The 21,096-nt window shown below is 52.1% G+C and overlaps 1 protein-coding gene across 4 annotated transcripts in view; it reads left to right on the top strand.

Moving 5' to 3' along the window:
* The first annotated feature begins 4,100 nt into the window (after positions 1 to 4,100).
* Positions 4,101 to 21,096, top strand: part of GAD1 (glutamate decarboxylase 1) — a 34,518-nt gene continuing 17,522 nt past the window's right edge. For 2 of the 4 annotated variants that reach the window (XM_086615278.1, XM_086615277.1), the window contains exons 1-5: positions 9,214 to 9,283; positions 11,210 to 11,272; positions 16,543 to 16,701; positions 17,390 to 17,632; positions 20,391 to 20,481. In XM_086615278.1, the coding sequence (XP_086471404.1) occupies positions 9,214 to 9,283; positions 11,210 to 11,272; positions 16,543 to 16,701; positions 17,390 to 17,632; positions 20,391 to 20,481 (626 nt within the window). Of the gene's footprint in view, positions 4,142 to 9,143; positions 9,284 to 11,209; positions 11,273 to 16,542; positions 16,702 to 17,389; positions 17,633 to 20,390; positions 20,482 to 21,096 lie in introns of those variants that run through there. The other 2 variants (XM_086615276.1, XM_086615279.1) reach the window with 2 other exon arrangements.

Genomic DNA, 21,096 nt, shown 5'->3' with positions numbered 1-21,096 from the left:
ATTTTCATTAAGCACATGAGTACATGAAAGTTTAATATTGCTTTTCACTACAGAAATTCTAAGGCCTGCTATTAATATTTAAGACTATATAGTAGTGATTTCATGCTATAATTTTAAGAGTATACTTTTCTTTTACCTCAGTGTAAGAAAAATATCTGTTTACCAATGATGCGTCTAAATGTTATTGAATAAATGCTTTGCATGTTCTTTTTCAAATGAAAAATAAATGGTCAAGTAGTATTAAGAGTATCTAAGTCTTGGAGAAATAATTGGTTAATATTCTCATGCTTAGATAGATGTGCCTGTATAAGAAAACTTCCACTGGTTTCTTATTGCCTTTAGCTGCTGTGGTATCTTTGTGTTGTGTTATTTTTCTCACAGTGATTCCTGATGCAGATCTATTTGGGTAAATATGACAAAGATGATGCTTATCAAATACTTGTGACTCTTCACAGGGCTTAGCTTTTCAGTGTCTGTTTCTTTGTTTAACCCCAGCAGCATAATGGACATGAAACCACAGATCTTTGAGATAAATTAATTTTACTTGAAGAGATCTTCCTATGTTGAGAGGTGCCTTTGCAGTTGTCCGGTACTTCATCTTGGTACAAGCTACAATGTCTCTGTATCTCAGCAGCATCTAAAGGTCATTCCTGGAGTCCCTGTCATTACCAGCATATTCTTGTTATTCATGTTTCTTGTAGAGAATTACTGCGAAGTGAAAAAGAAGGATAATTGTGGGGTTATTTTCCAATTTCAAAATGGGCTTGTCATCTGCTTTCACAGTCCCATGCCCATGAAAAAAACAAGGGACATGTCATGGAACTTAGAAAGTGGCCCTTTGGGAATGAGGAGTGTGTAAGTTGCTCTGAAGTTTGAATGAATGCCATAGCTATTTTATTAACTTCATACAGTGTCCATAAATGAGATTAGGAGAAGCTCACATACTGTTACTGAGGAATTGGACAGAAAAACATGAGAGAAGACAAATGGACTAATATGGAGGTCTGTGAAGGGCTACGAAATTTTGGTTGAACTGCCTGGTTAATCAAACTTAGGAACCTGTAGGGAGGATCAGCCTAGTGACTCCAATAATGGTAGAGATTATTTGTAGTAGCTAAAACTGAATATGCAAAGCCTAGTAAAGGGATTTTTACCTCTTCAGCTGAAAGCGTTGAAGGCTTTTAATGAAGCTTTTCATGGCTTCTCAGGACTGTCTGGAAAGTAGGGTTTTTTTTTTTAAAACCAGTGTGTCTTTACCTACATTTTTAAGGAAATGAAGTATTTAATTAAATATGTTGGATCTCATTTCTTATGTCTAATGACACAAGTTATAAATATAACTGTAAAACATGAAACTAATTATCACTCTCTGCTGAATGTGGGGGTTTTAAACCTCATTAGTAAACACTTGTTTCAACACTTTGGTTGAAATTGGTCAAATAATTTCTGAAAGGAATTTGCATCTTTTGTGTTTTTATTTAAAACTTGCATTTTCAAAGTAGCTGTTGACCAACAAACATTACCAGATCAATCTGTAATACCTTTACTTGAAAAAGTATTTTTTTATGACTCTTGGCAGTTATCCTTCACTCACCTAGATTCCATGTTGTGTGTGTCTTGAGGAAGAACCTATTCGCTTGTAAATAATTACAGTAATTTTTTTTTTTAATGTGTTAAAAACTAGTAAACAGAATGCAGTCATATTGGTCTTTCTTTCTGCAGAGTGCAATCTGTTGCAGCGCTTTATATAGCCTGCCTCTAGGAAGCAATGGACAGATTAATATCTGAAGGCATTGAGGGCTAATTTACACCAATAGATAAGCCAAATTCCGGCTCTAACATTTCAGACACTGGAGGGAGAAATTCTGGACTCTCTTACACCCTATAAAAGCTACATGTTGATCTTTTCGCAATCTTCAGATCCCTAAAGCCTGTATACAGAATTTCCTGTGAAGGAAAAGGCCAATGGAACTACCTCTCTAACTTTAAGCTTTTCTGTGTGGTATGAATAGCATAAGCCTGGATATCTGTCAAATCTTTCAGACTTTTTGCTAGCTCACCATCAGTGTAGTTTAGTTTAGACTTCTGTTTAAAGAGATTATTAGTCTCTGAAGAGAAAAGATGACTGGTAGAAGAAAGCTGAGGAGTGAAGTCCCAGGTTGGTGTTCTCTTGTCGTCGTTGGGGGACGAGTGCAAGCAGCCTTGTTACCTGTCCTGTAGAGAACAGGGCTGTCAGAAACCAAAGCACTATCCATTGTACTCTCTTGAATCCCTTCCCAGCCATTTGCTTTAAATCCTTGCAAACATGATGTGTATCCCGTAAGATTATAAGGGGAGAGGTTATGCTTGATTCATTGTTCAGAGAAGTACTGCTCTGTATCTAATGTGCATAAACTTTAAAAAAACTTTGTTGTGGCTGAATATGAACTGTTAAAGATAGCATGGCTAAGTTGTGTCTCTTGTTCTAGCGCCAAGTTGCTAACTACCCCAGATCACAGAAGCTCTGCTTTTTCTGTGGTCATCTTCTTTCAGTGCAGCTATCAAAATGCCAGCAAAGAGGAGCCAAGAGCATCAGGTAAATATGGGCTTGCAGAGAAGTTTTGAAAGGCCAAAGTAGAGGACAGGAATTTGTTGCATAAATAGATCCGAAAATGTGTCTGTAACATGACAACTCTAATCTGTTTTTCTTCCTGGGAGCTGATGTCTTCAGTTTGAATCACTTCTTGATCAGTCTTTTGATCTGGGAGAAGTTTTTTCCTTGAAATTGCCCCTCAGTGCTCTTGTAGTCTTCCATACTAATACTGAAAAGAGAGGCGCGTGTAACAGCTGATGGCTTTGCATAAAGCTCATGCACTCCTCCATTACCTTTAAATAGGAATCTGCTTATTGTGAGAGTGCTAATGAAATCCACTTGGATTAGGGAATATGAACTACTCAGTCAAATAGAGAGAAAGAATTTTTTTTCTTACCTGCCTGTCTGTAATCTCTGGTGGACAAACTCAGTATCTAATTCTCAGAGTACAATGTGCCAATTGTCCATTTTTGTAGCTGTTCCTATTGTCCTAATTATGTTTATGTGCTATATTTGTGCCTTGTAACAAAATTTAGTTATTGATTTTCTGCTTAAACTACTTTCATTTCAACCAGGTTTACTAAACCTCACTTTTTGCGAAAGTTTTTTATTTTGATTTCTGTAATATCATAGCTAAAAAGATACCAGAAGGGTGAAGGGTTTCAGGTATGGAGCTACAGAAGGCCTGTTATTTCACTAGTACTGGTACACCTTGACAAACTCATCAAGGCAAAACCTCACTTCACCACCACAGAAAAAAAGAAGGAAAAGGAAAAAAAAAAAAAAAAGCCTAGTTAAGCTCACAAATGGTCCTGAAAACATTTGAGACTTGGAAAAGCCCATACCTGAGACTGTGTTATGCTTTGAGGGGTGTTTTTAAAAGTAGCACAAAAGCCCATGTTTCTTGTTTCCTGAGGATTCTTTATGAAATATGCTTAATTTAAATAAATCATGTATTAAAAACTCCCAGAGTCCAGCTCTCCAAATTCATTTTGAGATTGGAAAGCCAAGCTGCATTATCTCTTGCAGCAGCATTACTGAAATTACTGAATGTTCTCATTGTAAACTGATGCCCTCCTATGGGATAAAAAGATATAATTCTGAGAGACATGTAACAATTATAGAAACATAGCACAAGGGGAAAATCCAGGCATTCGCTATCTTGGTTCCACAGGGTTTTTGGGGGAGACAGGAAATAAATTTTATTTCAAACATAGGGTAGACAGGTGCAATTTCCTAAAACTGGCAGAAAGCAGACTTACTGACTGTAGTATCACTTTTGTTATCATTTTTGCATGCTACAATCACAGTTCTCCAGCTTAAGTAATCTTGTTTGATCCATCTAAGGTTTTCTGTTGGGTTTGATTTTGCTGCGGTTTGGAAGTAAGGAGGTTCTTTCCTCACTTCCATGTTTGCTTGGGGGTGTTGAGAGTTGAGATTTGCTGTTGCTATTGTTTCAGGATGTGGGTTATTCTTTGGGATGTTTTTCAGATGAAGCAGATCAAAATGGACAGCAATGCATGCCAGCATGGATCAGGAAGTGGACATCCTGAAACAAGAAGCCACAAAGTATGTAAAACAGCATGCTCTGGATTAGACTTTTCTAAATGCCCTTCATCACAGCAGTGCCGAATGTTCTAGCTGGCAGCTCATCTTGAGCTGTCTTTGAAATTCGAGTGATGGACATGCTAAAATATGGAACAGTTGGGTACATCAGTGACTGACTGATCATAAACCCCACAGCAAACATACTGCTTACCTTGAATACATTTTTAACGAGTGCCATAAACCAGCAAAAGCTATCTGTAGAATAGGAGTATAAATCCATAGTCTTCACTGGGTTTCAGTTTGTAGAATTTTCTGGACAGGGCCAAATAATTACAGCGATTGAGTGGTGGTGGGTTTTTTTTGGTTACAGATATACAGTAATTTGTATCTGTGTTTTTTAACACTGCAAGTGATAGCCAGGAAAGTTCTAAAATAGTTTTGAACTGTTTTCCCATTTTTCTTTGTCAAGAGTTAAGGAAATTGCCATTTAAATTATTCTATTCTGTCTAAGATACAGGTAAACAAGACATAATTGTGTACCAGAAACAGTGGGAAAAGAAAAAGATACCTGATGCAATTAATATGTTTTGTAATAATGTACTGGATTACAAATAACTATAACTATGTGATTAAAAAAAAATAATTACAGACAGCAAAGATAAAAATACAAAATGACAATTTCAGGAATATCACAGCTGTTCAGTGTACGTACTGTTATATACATTTTTAAGGAAAGGGTATGTCTGGTCCCAACCAGCTAAAATATTCACAATCCAAACAAAATGCAAATTAAAAGGCTCCTGGAGGGAAACAACCATTGTAATATTTACCAGAGAAGGCCAGTTCACTTCCCTGCCGGCAGATAAATGCATATACGACACGACTGTAGTTCAGAATATGAAGAAACAAGAAACATTACGGCACAGTGCCTTTCCCGTGTTTGCTTTTCCATAGGCCTGTAGTTACGTTGTGAACTCCTTACAGTGCAGTTACAAGCTTCAACTAAGGGAACTGTACATCTGCATCCTGCTGCCTGGCTGATACCGTGGGTCAGTGGTTTTTCCTGTGTGGTAAACATCTAGGTTCAAAGCAAAACCCCAGTCCTTTGGGGCTCCAACCTGCAAAGAGGTTCTGCGTAACCTGTGCTTTCTGTGGCTGTTGCTCGAGTGCACTGTAAAGCGACTGACACAGCGAGAGATAAAAGAGCGAAAGGGGTTGAGCAGAGAGCTCAGGCAGCACAGCTGGAGGGGAGGGCTTTGAACTCTCACGCTGGAACCGCTGCCTCTCTGAGCGGCCCCATCTGGGCACGTACGCCTGGCAGGGGTGTTTCAAAGGTCTTACTCGGTGTGACGAGTACTGAATGACACCTCCAGAGCTGGAGTGGCTTGCGTTTAGGTCAGATTTTTAAGGGGCGGTCCGTTGCAAACGAGAGTTACCGGTCCTTTCCTTGCGTGGTGCACAGCCGCGCTGTCGATGTGCGAGGGCAGCGAGGGGGGGGACCCGCCGAGCCCCGGGGCTGCTGCCTCCCGCTCCGCCCGTCGCCGCGGGGCCGGGACGAAGAGAACCCGGCCCTCACAGGCCCCGAGCGGCCGGTGGCGCCGGGCGCTGCGCAGGCTGTCGTTGCGGAGGGTCTGCGCTTGAGACGCAGCACCACCTGCAGGGCGCGCGGGGCGGGAGGCCGTGCCGCGCTCGGTGGGTTTGGCGCCGACATTTTTCCGGCCGGTCCGGGAGCGAGGCGGGGGTCGCATCCCCGCCCGGGGCCGTGCCGGGCTGCCGCGCTCACCACGTGCCCCCGGGCCGTGCCGCCGGCCTTGCCGGGGCACCGCGGCGGGGCGGGGCGGGCGCTGTCCGCGGTGCTGACCGGGGCGGCGGGGCCCGTGCCCGGGCGCGGAGGGTCGGAGGGCGCCGCGGTGCCGGAGGCATCGGGGTGTCAGAACGGCTCTTATTGCCAGCGTGCCGCGGGGAGCCCGCTGGTCTTCACCGTCTGGCTCCTTCCCCTGGCGTGCCCCAGCTTCTCCGAGGATGTAAATATTTACGTTAAAACATGCCTATTTACTCCAGACACGCGCACTTCTGGAAGGCCGGAGGGGAAGGGATGAGCGCACACGCCGTGTGCCTGCCGGGCACGGGCGCAGCCGGGCTGCGCCTTGCAGTGCCTGATGGCTTAGGAGATCTTCGCGTGATCTTTCGTCGACTCTTTCACTGCAATCGTGTCACGATTTCCTATGAATGTTTGTTTACATTTACAAAGACAATTAGCTGCAGTTAGATTATTATTTCTCACACTCTGCACTGAGCAAACGTTTTGTCCGATTGGTTGAAACCACCTTTCAAAGGACAGCCGGGAATAGATGGCAAGAGGTCATGTCAGCTAAGGCTTTTCATTCCTTTAAAGCTATGTTTCAAAGGTGGCTTTTGTGCTGTCGGTGTTTCTTTTCGTTACGTGTCCAGTTCCTAGACAGTAGGTGTGCTCGGCAAAGGAGTTGTCTCGGCTACTTAGTGCTGTCAGTCGGTCGGTCTCCTTTCCAAAAAGGGCTTGTAAGTTTTTGCTCTTCCCTCGAGTCCTTCAAGAAGGACACGTCCCTGCTGCTCGTTGCGCTGCCCAGCACCCCCTGCACGGGATGAGATTTTCTGGCTCCATCGAGCTGTTTCCCCTCCTCTCGTGTCATTGCAGATTCCTCCCAGCCCCTTACGTGCCATCTTTGTGAGAAGGCTTTGGTTTAGGCATCTGCGTAGCCACCGCGACATGCTGAAATGTAGCGCCGCGGTCACCACCGCAAAGTGTTGACGAAGCACGTTTGGGTTGTGGGATGGAGAAACATAGATTTGGGGTCGTCGGAGGTACAAAAAAAAAAAATGTTGTCTTAACGTTTCTCGTTTTAGCAAAAGGATGTCTGGTATGAAATCGTAATCCGAGGGCAAGTCACAGAAATCCAGGTGTTCTCCTGCGGTCGGGAAGACAAGGCGAGCGGCGGTGCCTGTGCCTCTGTCACCCTCTGGCGGAGAGCGGGGCGGAGGGCGCTGCTGCCAGCCGCCCGCCGGGACTGGGGAGCGAGCCGGCGGGGCACATCAAACCCTCGGCACAAGGAAGCTGGGGGTGGCGAGGGGGATGTTGCTAAGCTTCACTTCACACAGACCCCGCCTGGCTCACTCGTGGTCCGCACCGTGAGCAGGGGAGTGCCGGGGCCGCAGGGACGGCCGGAGCGGGAGTTCGGCCCCGTCGCCTCTGCCGGTGCGCGGTGTGCGCGGTGTGCGCGGTGCTCCGCCGCCTGTTAGCACAGCCCGCGACCCTGGGTCAAGCCAGCGCTGCCTAGGGAAAGCCTCCGGCGCCGCCCGCACAGGGGCTCAACGGGGGGGACTGGCACGGCAGAAGACCCTGCCTGGGGTGCCGCCCCCGCCGCTGCTGGGCAGCCCCGCCTGCCGCGGGAGCCGGCCCTGCCGCCGCGGGGCGAAGCGGAGCGGCGGCGGCAGCCGGGGCCGGGTGGGCCGCCCCTCCCCGCCCCAGCCGGCAGCCCCGGCGGTCCCCAGCCCCCGTGCGGAGCGGCGCGGAGGGGGTGGCGGCAGTCCTGTGACTCATGCCTGCGTCGAAGCAGATCAACCGGCGATTCACGCTTTTAAAAAAGCAAATCCGAGCACTTCTGGGAAAAAAGGTCATCTCGCATTAAATTCCGCGGCGCGATTGGTATTCCGACGTCGTTTCTGGCGGAGTTTATAAGCGGCGGGTCGCTCCCAGGCTGGAGTCGCCTTGCCTGCCTGGACTCCGGCAGTAAGAGTGTCCGCTCGCCCCCTCGGTAAGTCTCCTCCAAACAGCATCCTATTTTTTTTTTTTTTCAAACCTTCGGGGACTTCTTTCAGCATCTGGAGCTTTTTTTTCCCCCTAAAATCGATTTTGGTCGCTGTCGTACCTATAGAGGGATAATGGGGATTTTCAGACAGCCAGCGCCTTAGACATTGTGTTAACCTGTTACTTCACTTCCAGGCATTGTCTAGAGAATCTTCTCTGCTTTATGGTTGTTTTCTTTTCCTCTTAAAAAAAGTGAAATACCTATTTTGCATTGAAATCATTGATCTGTTGCGTTTACACGCCGGGCGTAAATCCGCCCAGCAGTGGCAATGAATCGGTAGCTACCGACTTGAAAAAGCCGCTAACAAAGGAAGCGTTCGTTCCTTACCGCGACCTTCATTTTCTTTACAAGGGGAACAGAATAAATCGCAGTTAGCCGTGGGGACAAAGAGACGAGCACCGACCCGGTGGTTCTCGATCAGCGACCCTGTGTTGGTTATCGGAGCGCCGTGTCCGCCGGGAAGGAGCTGAACATCTGGCGAGGAGCGAGGGCTGGTCCAGCACCTTCCTTCTCCCAGACAGACATCCTTTCTCCTGCCATTTGTGCCGCTAAAGCGAGCGCGGGCACGGGAGAGCGCTGGTCAGCGCTGGAGCACGTACCGGTCCCGATTCGCTGAAACGGGTGTGTGCAAAGAGACCTGTGTGTGGCGGCTGTCACTGGACCTGAACAAAATGCACCTTTGTGGTGGAGGGGCTTATCTGTCAGTCGTGCCGGAATGCTTAGCCAGGCCTGTGTTTGGGGCTCGGATGACAACGCACAGAAACAGGCTCCGTTTGGGACTGTAGGTCGTTTGGGCTGGTAATTTCGAAGCCCGCTTTGCACGTTGGTTTCCCTTTGACGCGAGCCACATAACAGCGGCCACCGACATAATTGCGATAGACTTCATGCTCTGCTAAATCCGTCGTTCAGGCGCGGGGGGCAGCGCCTCGGCGTCCAGCGAAGGGACGATTTTGCTCTTCAGCCTGTCGAGGCATTTTCCCGGCGCTCCGCTTCCGCCTGGCTCCGCGGCCCCGGAGCGGCCGGATCCTGCCCGCCCGGCCCCGGCCCGTCCTGCCGCCGCCCCGGGACCTGCGCGGCTCACGCTGGGCTGCAGACCGCCGCCCGCTGGCGTCCGGGCGGGACTCCGGTGCGATTCTCCTGGAGACCAGAGTACTAAAACCGCCTTTTCTTCCTTCCAGCAAATTCCTTGCTGCCCACCTCTCAGAGGAATATCGGAGGAAAGCCGGGCTCCGGGGCTTTTCCGAAGGGATGGCTTCCTCCGCTCCCTCGTCCTCCAACGACGCTCCGGACCCCACCCCAACTAATTTACGACCCACAAGTAGGTTTTAATGTTTTCCTCGTTTAAAATATTTTTGAGGCTTTCACCATCTAGGCTTGGAAAGACGAATTTCGAAACGAAACGATAAATCCGCGAAGCCCTGTTCCGCGCCGTTAAGCAAGGTGCGGAAAGTGCTCTACACAAAGAAACCATCTTCCTGGTGGGAGCGGGAGAGGTCGGTCCGTGGAGAAAAAGATGCTGGGAGGAAAAGCCCACCTCAGCGGCCAGCGCTGTCTTTATCTTACAGCCACATTTGAGCGATTTAGACAATAAACTGAACCCCCAGGTGGCCAAAAATCGGGATGTTTTGAGGGGTGTGGAGAAAATTAGTCAGCTAAAAGGCGAAGTTACACCGGTGGCTTAAAGCGGGTTTCCTCCCCCCTCTCCTTACATTTTATAAATGCTAATGCTGCAGCTTCCTTTCAGCCCACGCAGAAGCCTGTAATCAAGCGAAATTTGGATGCTAATTGTAGCTTTTCAAAGCCTTGTATTCCTAATTGCTCTGAATCCGCCTTGAGTTATTGAGGTGTGAGTGGGAAGCAGAGGCTGCTGCAGGTGGATAGAGAATCGGTTTATGACCCTGCCAGGCAATTCAAACCGTCGCTTACCGAAAATAAATAAAAAAGAGGCTCGATGCTGTAAAGCATCAGAGACAAAGAGCGGGCAACGACAAGAAATGAAAGGTTGTCAGGCGCAGCAAAGCGGGGAATAGCTTTTACCCTGAAAGGGCTACGAGGCACGAGCATCGAAGTCATTATTGTCATTATTCTGCAGCTGGAATGAACGGGGGAGGGGGCGAACGGCAGCACCGGGTCTTGTTCCAGGCGGGGGTGATAGGCTCTGCTGCCTTCGGCTGAGGTGTCACACGCAGGAATCGAACTAACTGGCAAGGCGGCTAAAAACGAGATAACCTCTGACAGCAGCACCCCGCCCTGCCCGCCCGGGGCTCCCCGCCTGCCGGCACGGGCAGCTCCCCCGCCAAGAGTGCTCCTCGGAGCGCGGGGGCTGTTGCCCTGCTTCTTCCCTTCCCGGGGACTCGGCCGCTGCCCTCCCGGCCCAGGTGAGCCGCCCCCGTCCCAGCCCCTGTGCCGCCCTCTCCCCTCACGCCCCAGCGCCCCCTCGGCGCCGTGGCCCCATCAGCGCCCCCTCCTCGGTCGCCCCTGAGGTCCGCCGCGGCAGCTGCCGGGCCTGAGGCTGCCCCGGGGCCGCGGGCGAGGGGCCGGAGAGGCTCGGCTGTGCCCTGGGCCGAGCCCGCGCCCCCTCCACCTCAGCCCCGGGCTTCGCTTCCCGCTTCCCCCGGGCTCGGCGGGGGCCGACCGGGGCGTGGCTGGGACGGAGCCGGTCCGCTCCGTCGGTGCGGTGGCGCTGCCCCCCGCGCAGGAGCCTCTCGGCGGCGTTTCCCTCGGGCGCGCAGAGCCGGCGGGCCAAGGGCTGCCGACCTTGGAGCCCCACACAGTGGGCCGGGCCGGCCGAGCCGCTGGGCAGGGGAGTGCTCCGGAGCTGGGCCCGGGCCAGGAGCGTCCCTAGCGCGGCCGTCGGTGCCTCGGTCCAGCCGAGGCTTGTTCATGCAAGTCCGATCATCTAGTCAAATACTATTTTTCACCCAATTAATTCCTGAACTCTTTTGTGACCCCATTTCACGCCACTTTATTTTAAGCTGCCACTTCCCTGGAGCCCCGCCAGTAAATTATTAGATGTTCGGGCCCCGGGTGCCTTTCCCTCTTCTCTCGGCGGGCCGGCGTGTCACCTCGCTGCCACCCGAGCCTCGGCTGCCCCGCGCCTGGCACGCTCCGGCGCCGCCGGGCTCGGAAGCAGCCCAAGGGGGCCGCGGGGCGCTGTGCGGGAGCCGGGAGGGCGGCACAGTGGCCGGGCGGGCAGGCAGGCCAGCCCGCCGCCCCCGGTGAACGTCTCTGCCCTCTCTTTCAGCTTACGACTCGTGGTGCGGCGTGGCCCACGGGTGCACCAGGAAGATCGGGCTGAAGATATGTGGTAAGTCCGCCCGCGCCTCGCCGTGCGACACCCCACACGCCCGCACTTCGCGACGCGCCCTCACCCCGCTGGGGCCCGGGGCCCTCCCGCCGCCGGTCGCCCCCGTCCGCGGGCGGCGGCCTCGGGCGCCCCCTGCCGGCCGCACGGCGGCTCCGCTCCGCCGCCCCGGCCCCGGCCGCCGTGCCGCCTTCCCTCGGGTTCGCGCTGGCCGAGGCACTGTCCGCCGCGGGGGGACGGACGGACGGACGGACGGACGGCTGCGGGCCCCGCTGCCCCTCCTGCGATAAACGGGGGTGTGCAGGGGCCCGCCGGGGAGGCCGGCGGCGAGGAACGAGGCGGGGGTTTGGCCGCCTCTCGCTGTCTGAAATTTTTCAGCCTTATCTGACTAGAAAATACGGATCTCCTGGGGGAAAAAGATTAACGAGAGCCTTATTAAAGAGCAATTCGTCAGCTTGCTGCGCTGGTAAGATAGCGCTGGCAGCCAGTCAGCGCGCGGGCACATGAAATGCAGGAAGGGAAACAAATGCACAATCAGATCGCAACGTTATAGCAAGAGATTCATTTGCAGATAACAAGCTGTCTTCCTTCTCCAGATTTCTCAGTAGCGCCTTCGCTTTCGGAGACAAACAGTCAAATCTGCATTTTCTGACGGGGAGAATCGTTCAGCTTAGCCCGTGCCCCTTATGAATAGAAATTATTTCCCATTTTCCCCAGCTACCTCTTTTTTGGGGTGGTGGTAGATTATTTCGTAGGAGAAACAGGCCTTTTTTCAAAGCAGAGATATGTTTAAACCTCTTGCCTTACTTGCCCATGTCGAAGCTCGTTCGCTAAACGTTTTGTCACCTGGAAGTTTGAACTGGGAAAGAATCGGGATGCTGATGTTTAAACCTGTGTCTATTAGAGATTTCATTGGTACCCGCAGGCGACATTAACGAGTAGTCGCTTAGTTCTATAAATAGCTCCTGATCTGGGTTTAATGGACCGTTTCCCTACCAGTCCCTTCAGTGGCTGGAGCGATGGGCTTTTTCATCATCATTTTAATTTAGCCCGGCAAGCAGAACTGATAAAGTAACGCACCGTTAGGCTTGTTCCGTGTTGCCAGACTACCGGGGTTACAGAGGGACAGCGCAGCTTCCCTCGGTGGGATCAGATACACTGAAAATGAAATATCCCACCATTTCGAATTTGAGAAAGGCAAACGAGAGCGTCGTGGAGGCTCTGTGAAGGGAATTCAAAACAAGCAGGGCTGCTGTATTTTTGGCTCGGGTTTGGTGCTCGGTTTTCCTTTTCTGGCTCTTTCTTTTCTGTTTCACGCGGAAAATAGACCCTGAATAGTGACGGTGATTGGAATGATCGGATTCGATCGCGACCACTGTTTTCGCTCGTATGAGTCCTCCCACTTGAATCTAACACCTTTACATAGAGAGCAGGTTGCCTTGGGCAAATATATAGTGAAAAAATAATGTTGCCAAGAGTCCTAATTCAACATGCTAAACAAGTTGACGTCTGACTATTACAGATCATATTCCCTCGTCCTTACCTTTCGCAAGACATCATTCCGGACCCTAAATATTGTGCAGTCACAAAGCTATAGTAAACCAGGCGCTTCGGAATTGTTCTTTCTGTGCGTATCACACAGAAATCGATTGATTTTGAATGCAAACTTTAAATAAGGGTTGAGCTTAGAGAAAAGGCAGGTCTCGAACAATGAGTCGGTTCTTCCGCCTGTGTTATACGTTAAGTGTTTGACATTCTTAGTAATTAGGTATCCAAGATGTATGTCATTTCTTCTCAAACAACTGACCGATTTAAGGATTAGCTCCTTTCCTTTCTAGTTGAAAGACACCGCCTGAAAAGAGCCCTGCCGCTGCCACATCCCCACGCTCTTCGCCTCTGCACATACCCACTTAAAAACAGACAACATATTTTAAAGCAGTTTAATGAACTGTCACGGCGGGCAAAGAACAGGCAGATTTTCCCCTGTGTCTGGAGCTGCATGCTACACCTTCACTCCCACCTCGGCTATTGTTCTCGCTGCTGGGATAGATCCTGCTAACGTTTGCTTGGCATCGGTGGAAATACTCGACGTAGTAAAACTGCTCAGGTGCGTCTTCAGCTGTTTGGCCCCGGCCGGCTGATGATTCCCAGTCCAGCGAGCAAAGCAGAAGAGTGGGATTTCAAAAGCAGACGAGTAAGTTAGAAACTCAGCTCGTCTGCGGAGAGAGTGGGATTTACGCTGCCGACTCACGCAGGGGGTGCTGAATCCCCCCCTCCCCGGCCGCAGAGGAAGCCAGGATCTCCCGCAGCGGCTACCGATGTGCTTCGACCGGCGGCCACGGCAGGGGCCGGGACCCGGCAGCTCTGCCCCTGCCTCGGGAGCTGAGTCCCCGCGGGTCGGCGCGGCCGAGGCGGGGGTCACACACCTGCCTTGTGCGACGCCCGATGTGAAATCCCGCCGGATTTGCGGTCACGTTGAGGACCGAGGGACTCCCTCGCCAGTCTGGCCTCACTCGGCTTTTAAAAACTCGGTTTCTTAAAGGGCATCGAAGAAAATACCTGTCGGTGGAGCACCTACTGCTGGGAAAGGCCGCGCACTTCGCTGCTGCAGGAGAAGCAGCGCGGACGCTATTTCATGCGCTGCTATTTAGTGGATCTCTCCTACACCGACCTTACTTTTCTCGTAGGATACAGATGATAGGTTTGCTACAGTCATGCGCTTCCCCTCGGGCGCGGAAGGAGTGAGCCCTCGGGAGCAGGCTGCCGCGCTTCCCTGCAGCTCGGGACGCGGATCGGCGCCGGGGAGCGTCCCCCGTTCTCCCGGGAGAGGAGCGCGGGGAACAAGAGGGTCCGGCGCCCCCAAAGCGAGGTGCTGCCCCTGCCCCGCTGGGCTCCCCCGCGTACCGGACCCTCCAGCTCCGTGTGATACTGGCGTGGCCGAGGGACCTGGGCGAACGGCGCATTATCTACAGCCAAAAGAGCTGATGCCGGGCGGCAGCAAGTTCCTCTCTTTAGAGTTTGGGTGTTTTTTGTTAAGTCTCCGCCCCACGCGCGGGCCCCGGGCGGCGCAGGCGGGCCCCGTGCGGAGCCGCTCTGGGCACCGGCTGATGCCCGCCGGCTTCGGTACGTAATAACGGGGCCAGGGAGCCCCCGCGGGGAAGAGCTGCCGCGAAGTCGCTTGGGCAGGGGGTGAGCTCTGTGCCCTCGGCGTGCTGTCACCGCCGGCTCCCCGGCGCATCTCTAGTTAGGCCAGACCCTTCGGCGAAGCCCCGGCCTCTCCGAGCCCAATACGACCCGAACCGGAGGCAACTCCAGCCTTTCTCGGTTACCGCAGCTCTGGCCCCTCTCTTCCCACCGGAGCCTCCGAGGGACGTGTGTCCGCACGCCGAGAAGAGCGCCAGCCGTGCGGCGGGGAGCACGGCTCCGGGGGGAGGCTGCTCTTCTTGCAGACGTCTTTTCTGGCGTAACTCTTCCCACCGAGCATCGCCACCGAGAGCCTGGAAGAAAGACAAGTGGAAAAATTTAGCAAAACGAAGCCACAGGACCTGGGGAAAGAGGACCGCTCCGCAATTCAGTCTAGACCGCACTTGCTTCGGTCAGGTGCTCCGCCTCATGAGCAGGCGAAGGGCGCTAGCTGTTGCAGGAGCCAGCGATCGCTGCAAGGACCGTTAAAAGCAGTAACAACTAAACTAAACTAATAAAACGTCATCGATCCTGGACGGCTACTCTTAACTTATGCACGGAGAGATTCCCTTAAATAGTTTGTTGTTTGTTTTTTTTTCACTCGTATTCCTAAAAGCACCGTAGAAATGAACTGATTGCTAGAAGATCAATATTAAAAGTCAAACCGTGAAGTGGTCACTGAAAGGATGGGCTAGACAAACCTGCCTGCTAGCAGCCCTCTTGGAGACCTGTTTGGGTGCCTGACTAATGCAAAAGGGGCTACTGGCCGGGGGCTACGGTTTCGGTAGCTCCTATGAGACCGTCAGACTGGCAGCAGAGGCACAGGTACCGTGCCAGGAGCCGTTCGCCCAGCGACTCAGTGTCACTCTCTTTTCTCCGCACGAAGATGAGGCCCCGGGGCCTGCCCAAGCTGCAGTGGTCCGGGCTGACCTGTGGTGGGCTCCTGGCGGGAGGAGCCCGCAGTCCTGTTTCGCCGTCGGGCCTCTGGAGAGCGGGGACACATGGCTGGAGATAATCGGCGTCGGGGGACCTGGATGAGCGAAGTTACAACGTTGGTTTTCCTCCCTGCAAATTCCTCCTTTCTGGCGGACAACTCCAGCTGCGATGAGCTTTGGTTTCAATCGTTACTTGTTTGAGGAAGAAAAAAATAAAAAAGAAGAAGAAGAGAAACAAAAGTAGGCCGGCGCTGCCGTATTGTCTCCTCCAAACATACAGGCACGCTCGCTGCAGCCTGGGAGGTCGCAATCCTCTGCCTTCGTTAATAACCAAAAGCCCAACGCCGTGCCTGTTTTAGCGGGTGTGGATTTAGTGGATCAAATCCTGAAAATTAATTGTTCTCCTTGCCTTGTTAAAGCAGACGGCCCCTGCGTGGTGTCCAACTTCGTAATTCTTGGGGCGAGGGGATTTATTATTGCTGTTGCACACAACAGCAGCGGTTGAGATGGGGTCCTGGGAGCCTGGGCTGCGTCTCCAGTGAGAGCGGAGCTCCTGGAGAGCCCGGGAGTGATTTAGTGTTCGTATCAAAGCATCTTTTCAGGTGGAAATGTGCATCTCCTGGCCACGTGCTGGGAAGTACTGGTAACAGGAGGGTGGGTTGATGAGTGCTACCGGTGTCCTTAGAGCTCTGGCGCGCTCAGAAAGGCTCCTCGTTCTCTCTCATGCCTTTTGTGCCTGAGAGCACCACGAGGAGAACTGAAAGTGGCCCCGATTTTAATCATACATCATTGCCCCTGTCTGCTAGGTCCATAAACTTTGCCTGCAGGCTGAAATAGCATTGACTCATCCTGAACTCTCTTCCAGTGGCTGATTACTGAAGTGGAATCTGTCTGATCGACTTAATAAGAATTTACCACTGCACTAAATGACGAAAATTTGTTTTTTGCATGGCTGGGTTTTTGCAGTTGATGGCATTTTGAGCTCTCCCTCCTGGAGGCAAATAATCCCCATAAATACTCTTATTCCTGACCTCATTAGTCAGATCCAGAGCCAACACTGCTTCGAACTGCTATCTAGAGAGCTGCTTTAGATATTTCTAAACATGTTGGGAAGCGAGAAAGCTCTGACCTGTGCACCTTGCAATAACAATGTAGGGTTCCTGCAAAGGACCAACAGCCTGGAAGACAAGGGCCGGATTGTCAGCTCCCTGAAGGAAAGGCAGTCCTCCAAGAGCCTGCTGGCATGTGAGAACAGCGAGAAGGAATCCAGGTTCCGGCGCACTGAGACAGACTTCTCCAATTTGTATGCCAGAGGTAAACGCTCTTTATGGCTTGTGCTTGCTCCAGCTCGGGCACGTACCTTAGTAGTCTGCCCTCGCCACGCTCAGGCTGTGCTTTTGCTTGGTTGTTATTGAAGGAAGCTCTGTGTGTGTGTGTGTGTGTGTGTGTGGTGTGTGTGAAACGCAATTTTGCGTATTTCGGGCTGATCCTCTGCAGCTCAGCTTCAGCGGTTCCTCCGGGGTCACTCCAGATCCAGCCTCCGGGAGGAGAGTAATTTTATATTTTATTTCCTCCTCAATAAAACAGCAATGAAATGGTCTGTGATTGCCGGTACAGGGCCATTGATGAGGAGGGTGGTGAAGAGAAATCGGTTGCTTTGGGGAAGGGGGGAGCTTTGCAGGAGAAGGGCAGGTGCGGGTTTGGGGTGCTCTTGGCTCCCGGGAGATGAGTGCCCGGCACCACACAGCGTTAGCGGTGCAGGGCGTGCTCTTGGCCGGGGTGCCTCGGAGATGCCCCCACTGTTCCCGTGGGCCGGGAGCAGCGGCGGGTTTCACTCGCGGGGGAGGGAGCACGGCGGCTGGGAACAGGCACCCGCCCCACTTCAGCCAAGCTGCTCCGGGGCCACGGCTTCCAGGGCCTGCGAGAGCTGTGGACGGCCGGGGCTGGTTCATCTCCGCCTCTTGCTCCCAAAGCAGGCGCTGACAGCTGGTTTACCCCACAGATTTGCTGCCCGCCAAAAATGGCGAGGAGCAGACCATGCAGTTCCTACTGGAGGTCGTGGACATCCTCCTCAACTACGTGAGGAAGACGTTTGATAGATCCACCAAAGTGCTGGACTTCCACCACCCGCACCAGCTCCTGGAAGGCATGGAGGGCTTCAACCTGGAGCTCTCAGACAACCCCGAGTCCCTGGAACAGATCCTGGTGGACTGCCGGGACACCCTGAAATACGGAGTGAGGACAGGTGGGTTCTCGCACACTACTCTGGAGAGTCCCTCCTGGGGCTCTTCCCTGTCCCGTGGTGAAGGGCTTGAGCCCACGGAGGTAAGCCCACAGCCTCTCCATGCCCTGGCCTCTGCCTCCTTGGAGTCCCGGCTCCAGGGCTGTCTGCGGGCCCTGAAAATGTCTCTGCTCAGAAACTTCATTTAGTGATGCTCCCTCTGTCCCCGGCGGGCAGGGCTCGGTGCTGTTCGCAGTGCCCAGAAACTAGTTTTTAAGACATAATCTCTTTCACTTGATGAAATGCGAGCTGTCTGTATCTCCGGGGTGCAATATCATTAGGTAAATGAGGGCATAAATGACACTGAATTTGCAGTTTTTCTTCTTTATGTTCACCAGACGTTTAATGAAAAGGAGACTGAAATCCTAGGAATCGTCAATAAAGGAACCCTGTGGATTTCAGCCCATTACCCAGGAGCCCCGCCTGTCCAGGTCCTTCTGAATCAGACAGAAGTGACCGTATATGATCACTTCTTTTACTGGGCGAGCTGTAGCCAGGCTCTAGAGCAAAGTCTGTGCTTTTTCAGGCTGTTTGGCCTGAAATGTTTCACATCTGTATCAGCAGAAAGCCCGGCTGGCAACAAGCCCTGACTGCTGTACGTTCCCAGACAGGTCAGGATCTGGAGCGGTAACGGGGTAGGGGCTCCCAGTCCTGCTCCAGCGTTTCAGGGCTGCTGAGCTCTGCCCGGCGAGCTGCCGCACGGCACGGCACAGCGCGGCGAGCGCGGCTGCAGCGGCGGGCGGCGGTCTCCCCGCGGAGCTGAAGTGTCGGGGCGGCGGGAGCTCGTAGAGGGAGGCTTTTGTCTGACCGTCTCTGGCTGGACAGCTGCCAGAAGTGGCTCCTGAGGGACGGGGCGATGCTTTCTCCACCGTTTAGTGGAGAAAGAAAAACCCACGCAGTGTGTTCAACGAACAAAATCTTGACAACGTTACCTTCCTGTCTTTTCCCGTTTACATGATAGTTTGATTTATTCAAAAGTGTCAGGAGCATATTTTGATTTTGTGCCTTTAATCAAAGGGGAGGGTATTTCAGTCCCAGGCCCGTGGGTTGTTGACGGTGGCCAGCAGCAAAGCCGGAGTGGCTGCGGTGTGTGCGCTTGCACCGTTACTCCGGTATTGACGGCGCCGGGATGTCGAGCAATCTCTTCCCCTCATCCCGACCTCCCCTGGAGCTTTTGCGGGACCGGAAGGACCTGTCCCGGGGAGCTGAGATGCAGGTATGCGATCAGACAGAAGCTCTATTCAAAGCAGTACCTGGTGCAGCTTTAAAGAAGAGCTGCTGGGACCGCGTGAGGTCCCAGGACACGCGCCCTGGCTTCCCGGGCCCCAGGGGCTCACGTTCTCCCTCCAGGCGAAGCTCCGAATTTGCAGCCCAGCCTCAGGAGACCGCAGGCTCGCTGACAGGTTTTTTTTTTTTTTTGGGGGGGGGGGGGGGAGTGGGGCAGCGAAACGTCTCTTAAAATAACTTCTCGAACCGTGTGTCATGGCTAGGGAGAGAAGTGCTGATTTGAAAATCAAATAGTTAAGCCATAGGGATATTTCTGGGCTTCGGTCTTGAGCCGCCCGGCTCCTCGGGGCGGGAGCAGCCCCGTCGCTTCGCCTCCGTGCGCCCCCAATTTCCGCGGGAGCCTCTTCTTTGGGATTTGTCGAGACGTGGCAGCGCTAGCGGGCTCACGCCTCCAAAAGCTTCCCGCTGCCATCGCTCGGGGCAGAATCGCATTTATTTCTTTATGTCAAAAGATGCTGATGTTCCCCATGTTGAACCAAATGCGACGTGACAGGGTCCCTTCGGGCGCCGAGCGCTGAAGCTCCCTCTCGGGCTGGGCTGTCCCCAGAGTGTCGTCTGCGTGTCCTTTCCCAAGAGAGCGGAGATAAGGGCTAAATCATGACACTTTCCCCCTCCCCTCAAAGGCCGTCATCGTTTGTTAGGAATTTAATCTCTTCGTGCTAGAAAAGTAGACCCCCCAACAATCGCACTTATTGCTTATAAAAGTTGTTAAAGCCACTTCGGCTGAAATACAGGAATCCGATTGACTTCGGTTTGGCAGCAAAGCCTTTGTTCAGGAGGTGAATCCTAGCTTCTAAACCATGTAGGGGAACGGCCCGTGCCGAGGGGCTCCTGGGGGGCTCCCGGCGCACCGCTGCAGCGGGTCCCGCCGCGCTGGGACGTATTTTCCGGAGAGACCCTGCGGAACGCCGCTCCCGCGGCCGCGGAGCTCAGCAAACAACGGACTCCTCCGCACCCCTCCCTTCTCCCTCTAGCCCCATTAGAAGCGGGTGAGCCTTGCTCTCCTTCTCCATTCAAATGCAAATGTCCCCAGCACCTGCAGGTTGTTACTGCCAAGTACCACCCTCCCCCCGCCCCGAATTCACAGGACGGCGGAGGTCGGGGAGAGCCTCTGGAGATGGGTTATCCTGAACCCCTGCACGGGTTCCGGAAGTGTTTTAGAGGCTCCATCAGCTCTGAGGTTCTCCCTTGTAATTTAAACGCCGATGGTTCCGTACAGGAGCTCTCTCCGAAGTGGTTTTTCAAGTCTGCAACGAAACACGAGTGGCCTCTGGTTGACGGTGCCCCCACGGGCAAGACTTGCTCTGGAAACGGCGCTGTAAGCGGGTGATGAGCTCAGAGCTCTCGTCTGCGTCAGAATAGTCGGATGGTTTAAAACTGACGCCTGAGAGACCCCGGTGGGGTTGTTCTAAGTTGTTCTCAATTCTCTTTCCAGGTCATCCTCGCTTTTTCAATCAGCTGTCCACAGGGCTGGACATTATCGGCTTGGCTGGCGAGTGGCTGACGTCAACTGCTAATACAAACATGTAAGCAGTGCCTTGTCGTCAGCGTCTGTGACTTAGAGGGGCTGCCATCTATCGTGGTAGACGTGTACTGTCATAGACGTGGACAATTTTCTTCTTTAAATGCCGTCTTCAATAAAAGTGTCTCATATTTCTCTTAACGTGCCAGTAATACGGTGAAAGTAGTTACATAAAGCTGAACAGTTTTACATTTCTGATAAATAGAAATGCAAATATCCCAGAGCACATGGTAAGTAAAACATGCTGATTCTAATATAACAACATGAAATATTTTTTCTTCTCTCGGACCAGTTTTCTGTATCTTTTCCCGATTTTTTTTTTAAGCTTTGTCTCTACACTGAGTAATTCTGCACCTATCCATATATTAACATTAGAACATAAAACATGTAAAACTTTATTCTTTTCTCCTGTTGACTTCAGAGGTAGCAGGCTTGGGGCATCAGCTTCTCCTTTCATGTGCTGGTAAAGAAGTGTCTTTTGAGTGTCTCCAGAAAGATTAAAAATGTAGCATTTAAAATTAGTTTGATGATAATGAGGGCATTGGTCTAAGATTTAGTAAAATTGTGTGTAAATAAATAAACGGAAGTATAAAAGAAGTAGAATTTTATGTCTAGAAGG

The sequence above is a fragment of the Tauraco erythrolophus genome, chromosome 8 (genome assembly GCF_009769465.1).
Source record: "Tauraco erythrolophus isolate bTauEry1 chromosome 8, bTauEry1.pri, whole genome shotgun sequence".
NCBI lineage: Eukaryota > Metazoa > Chordata > Aves > Musophagiformes > Musophagidae > Tauraco > Tauraco erythrolophus.
The sequence above is the reverse complement of the archived record's forward strand: the minus strand, read 5'-3'. Positions and strand labels throughout refer to the sequence as shown.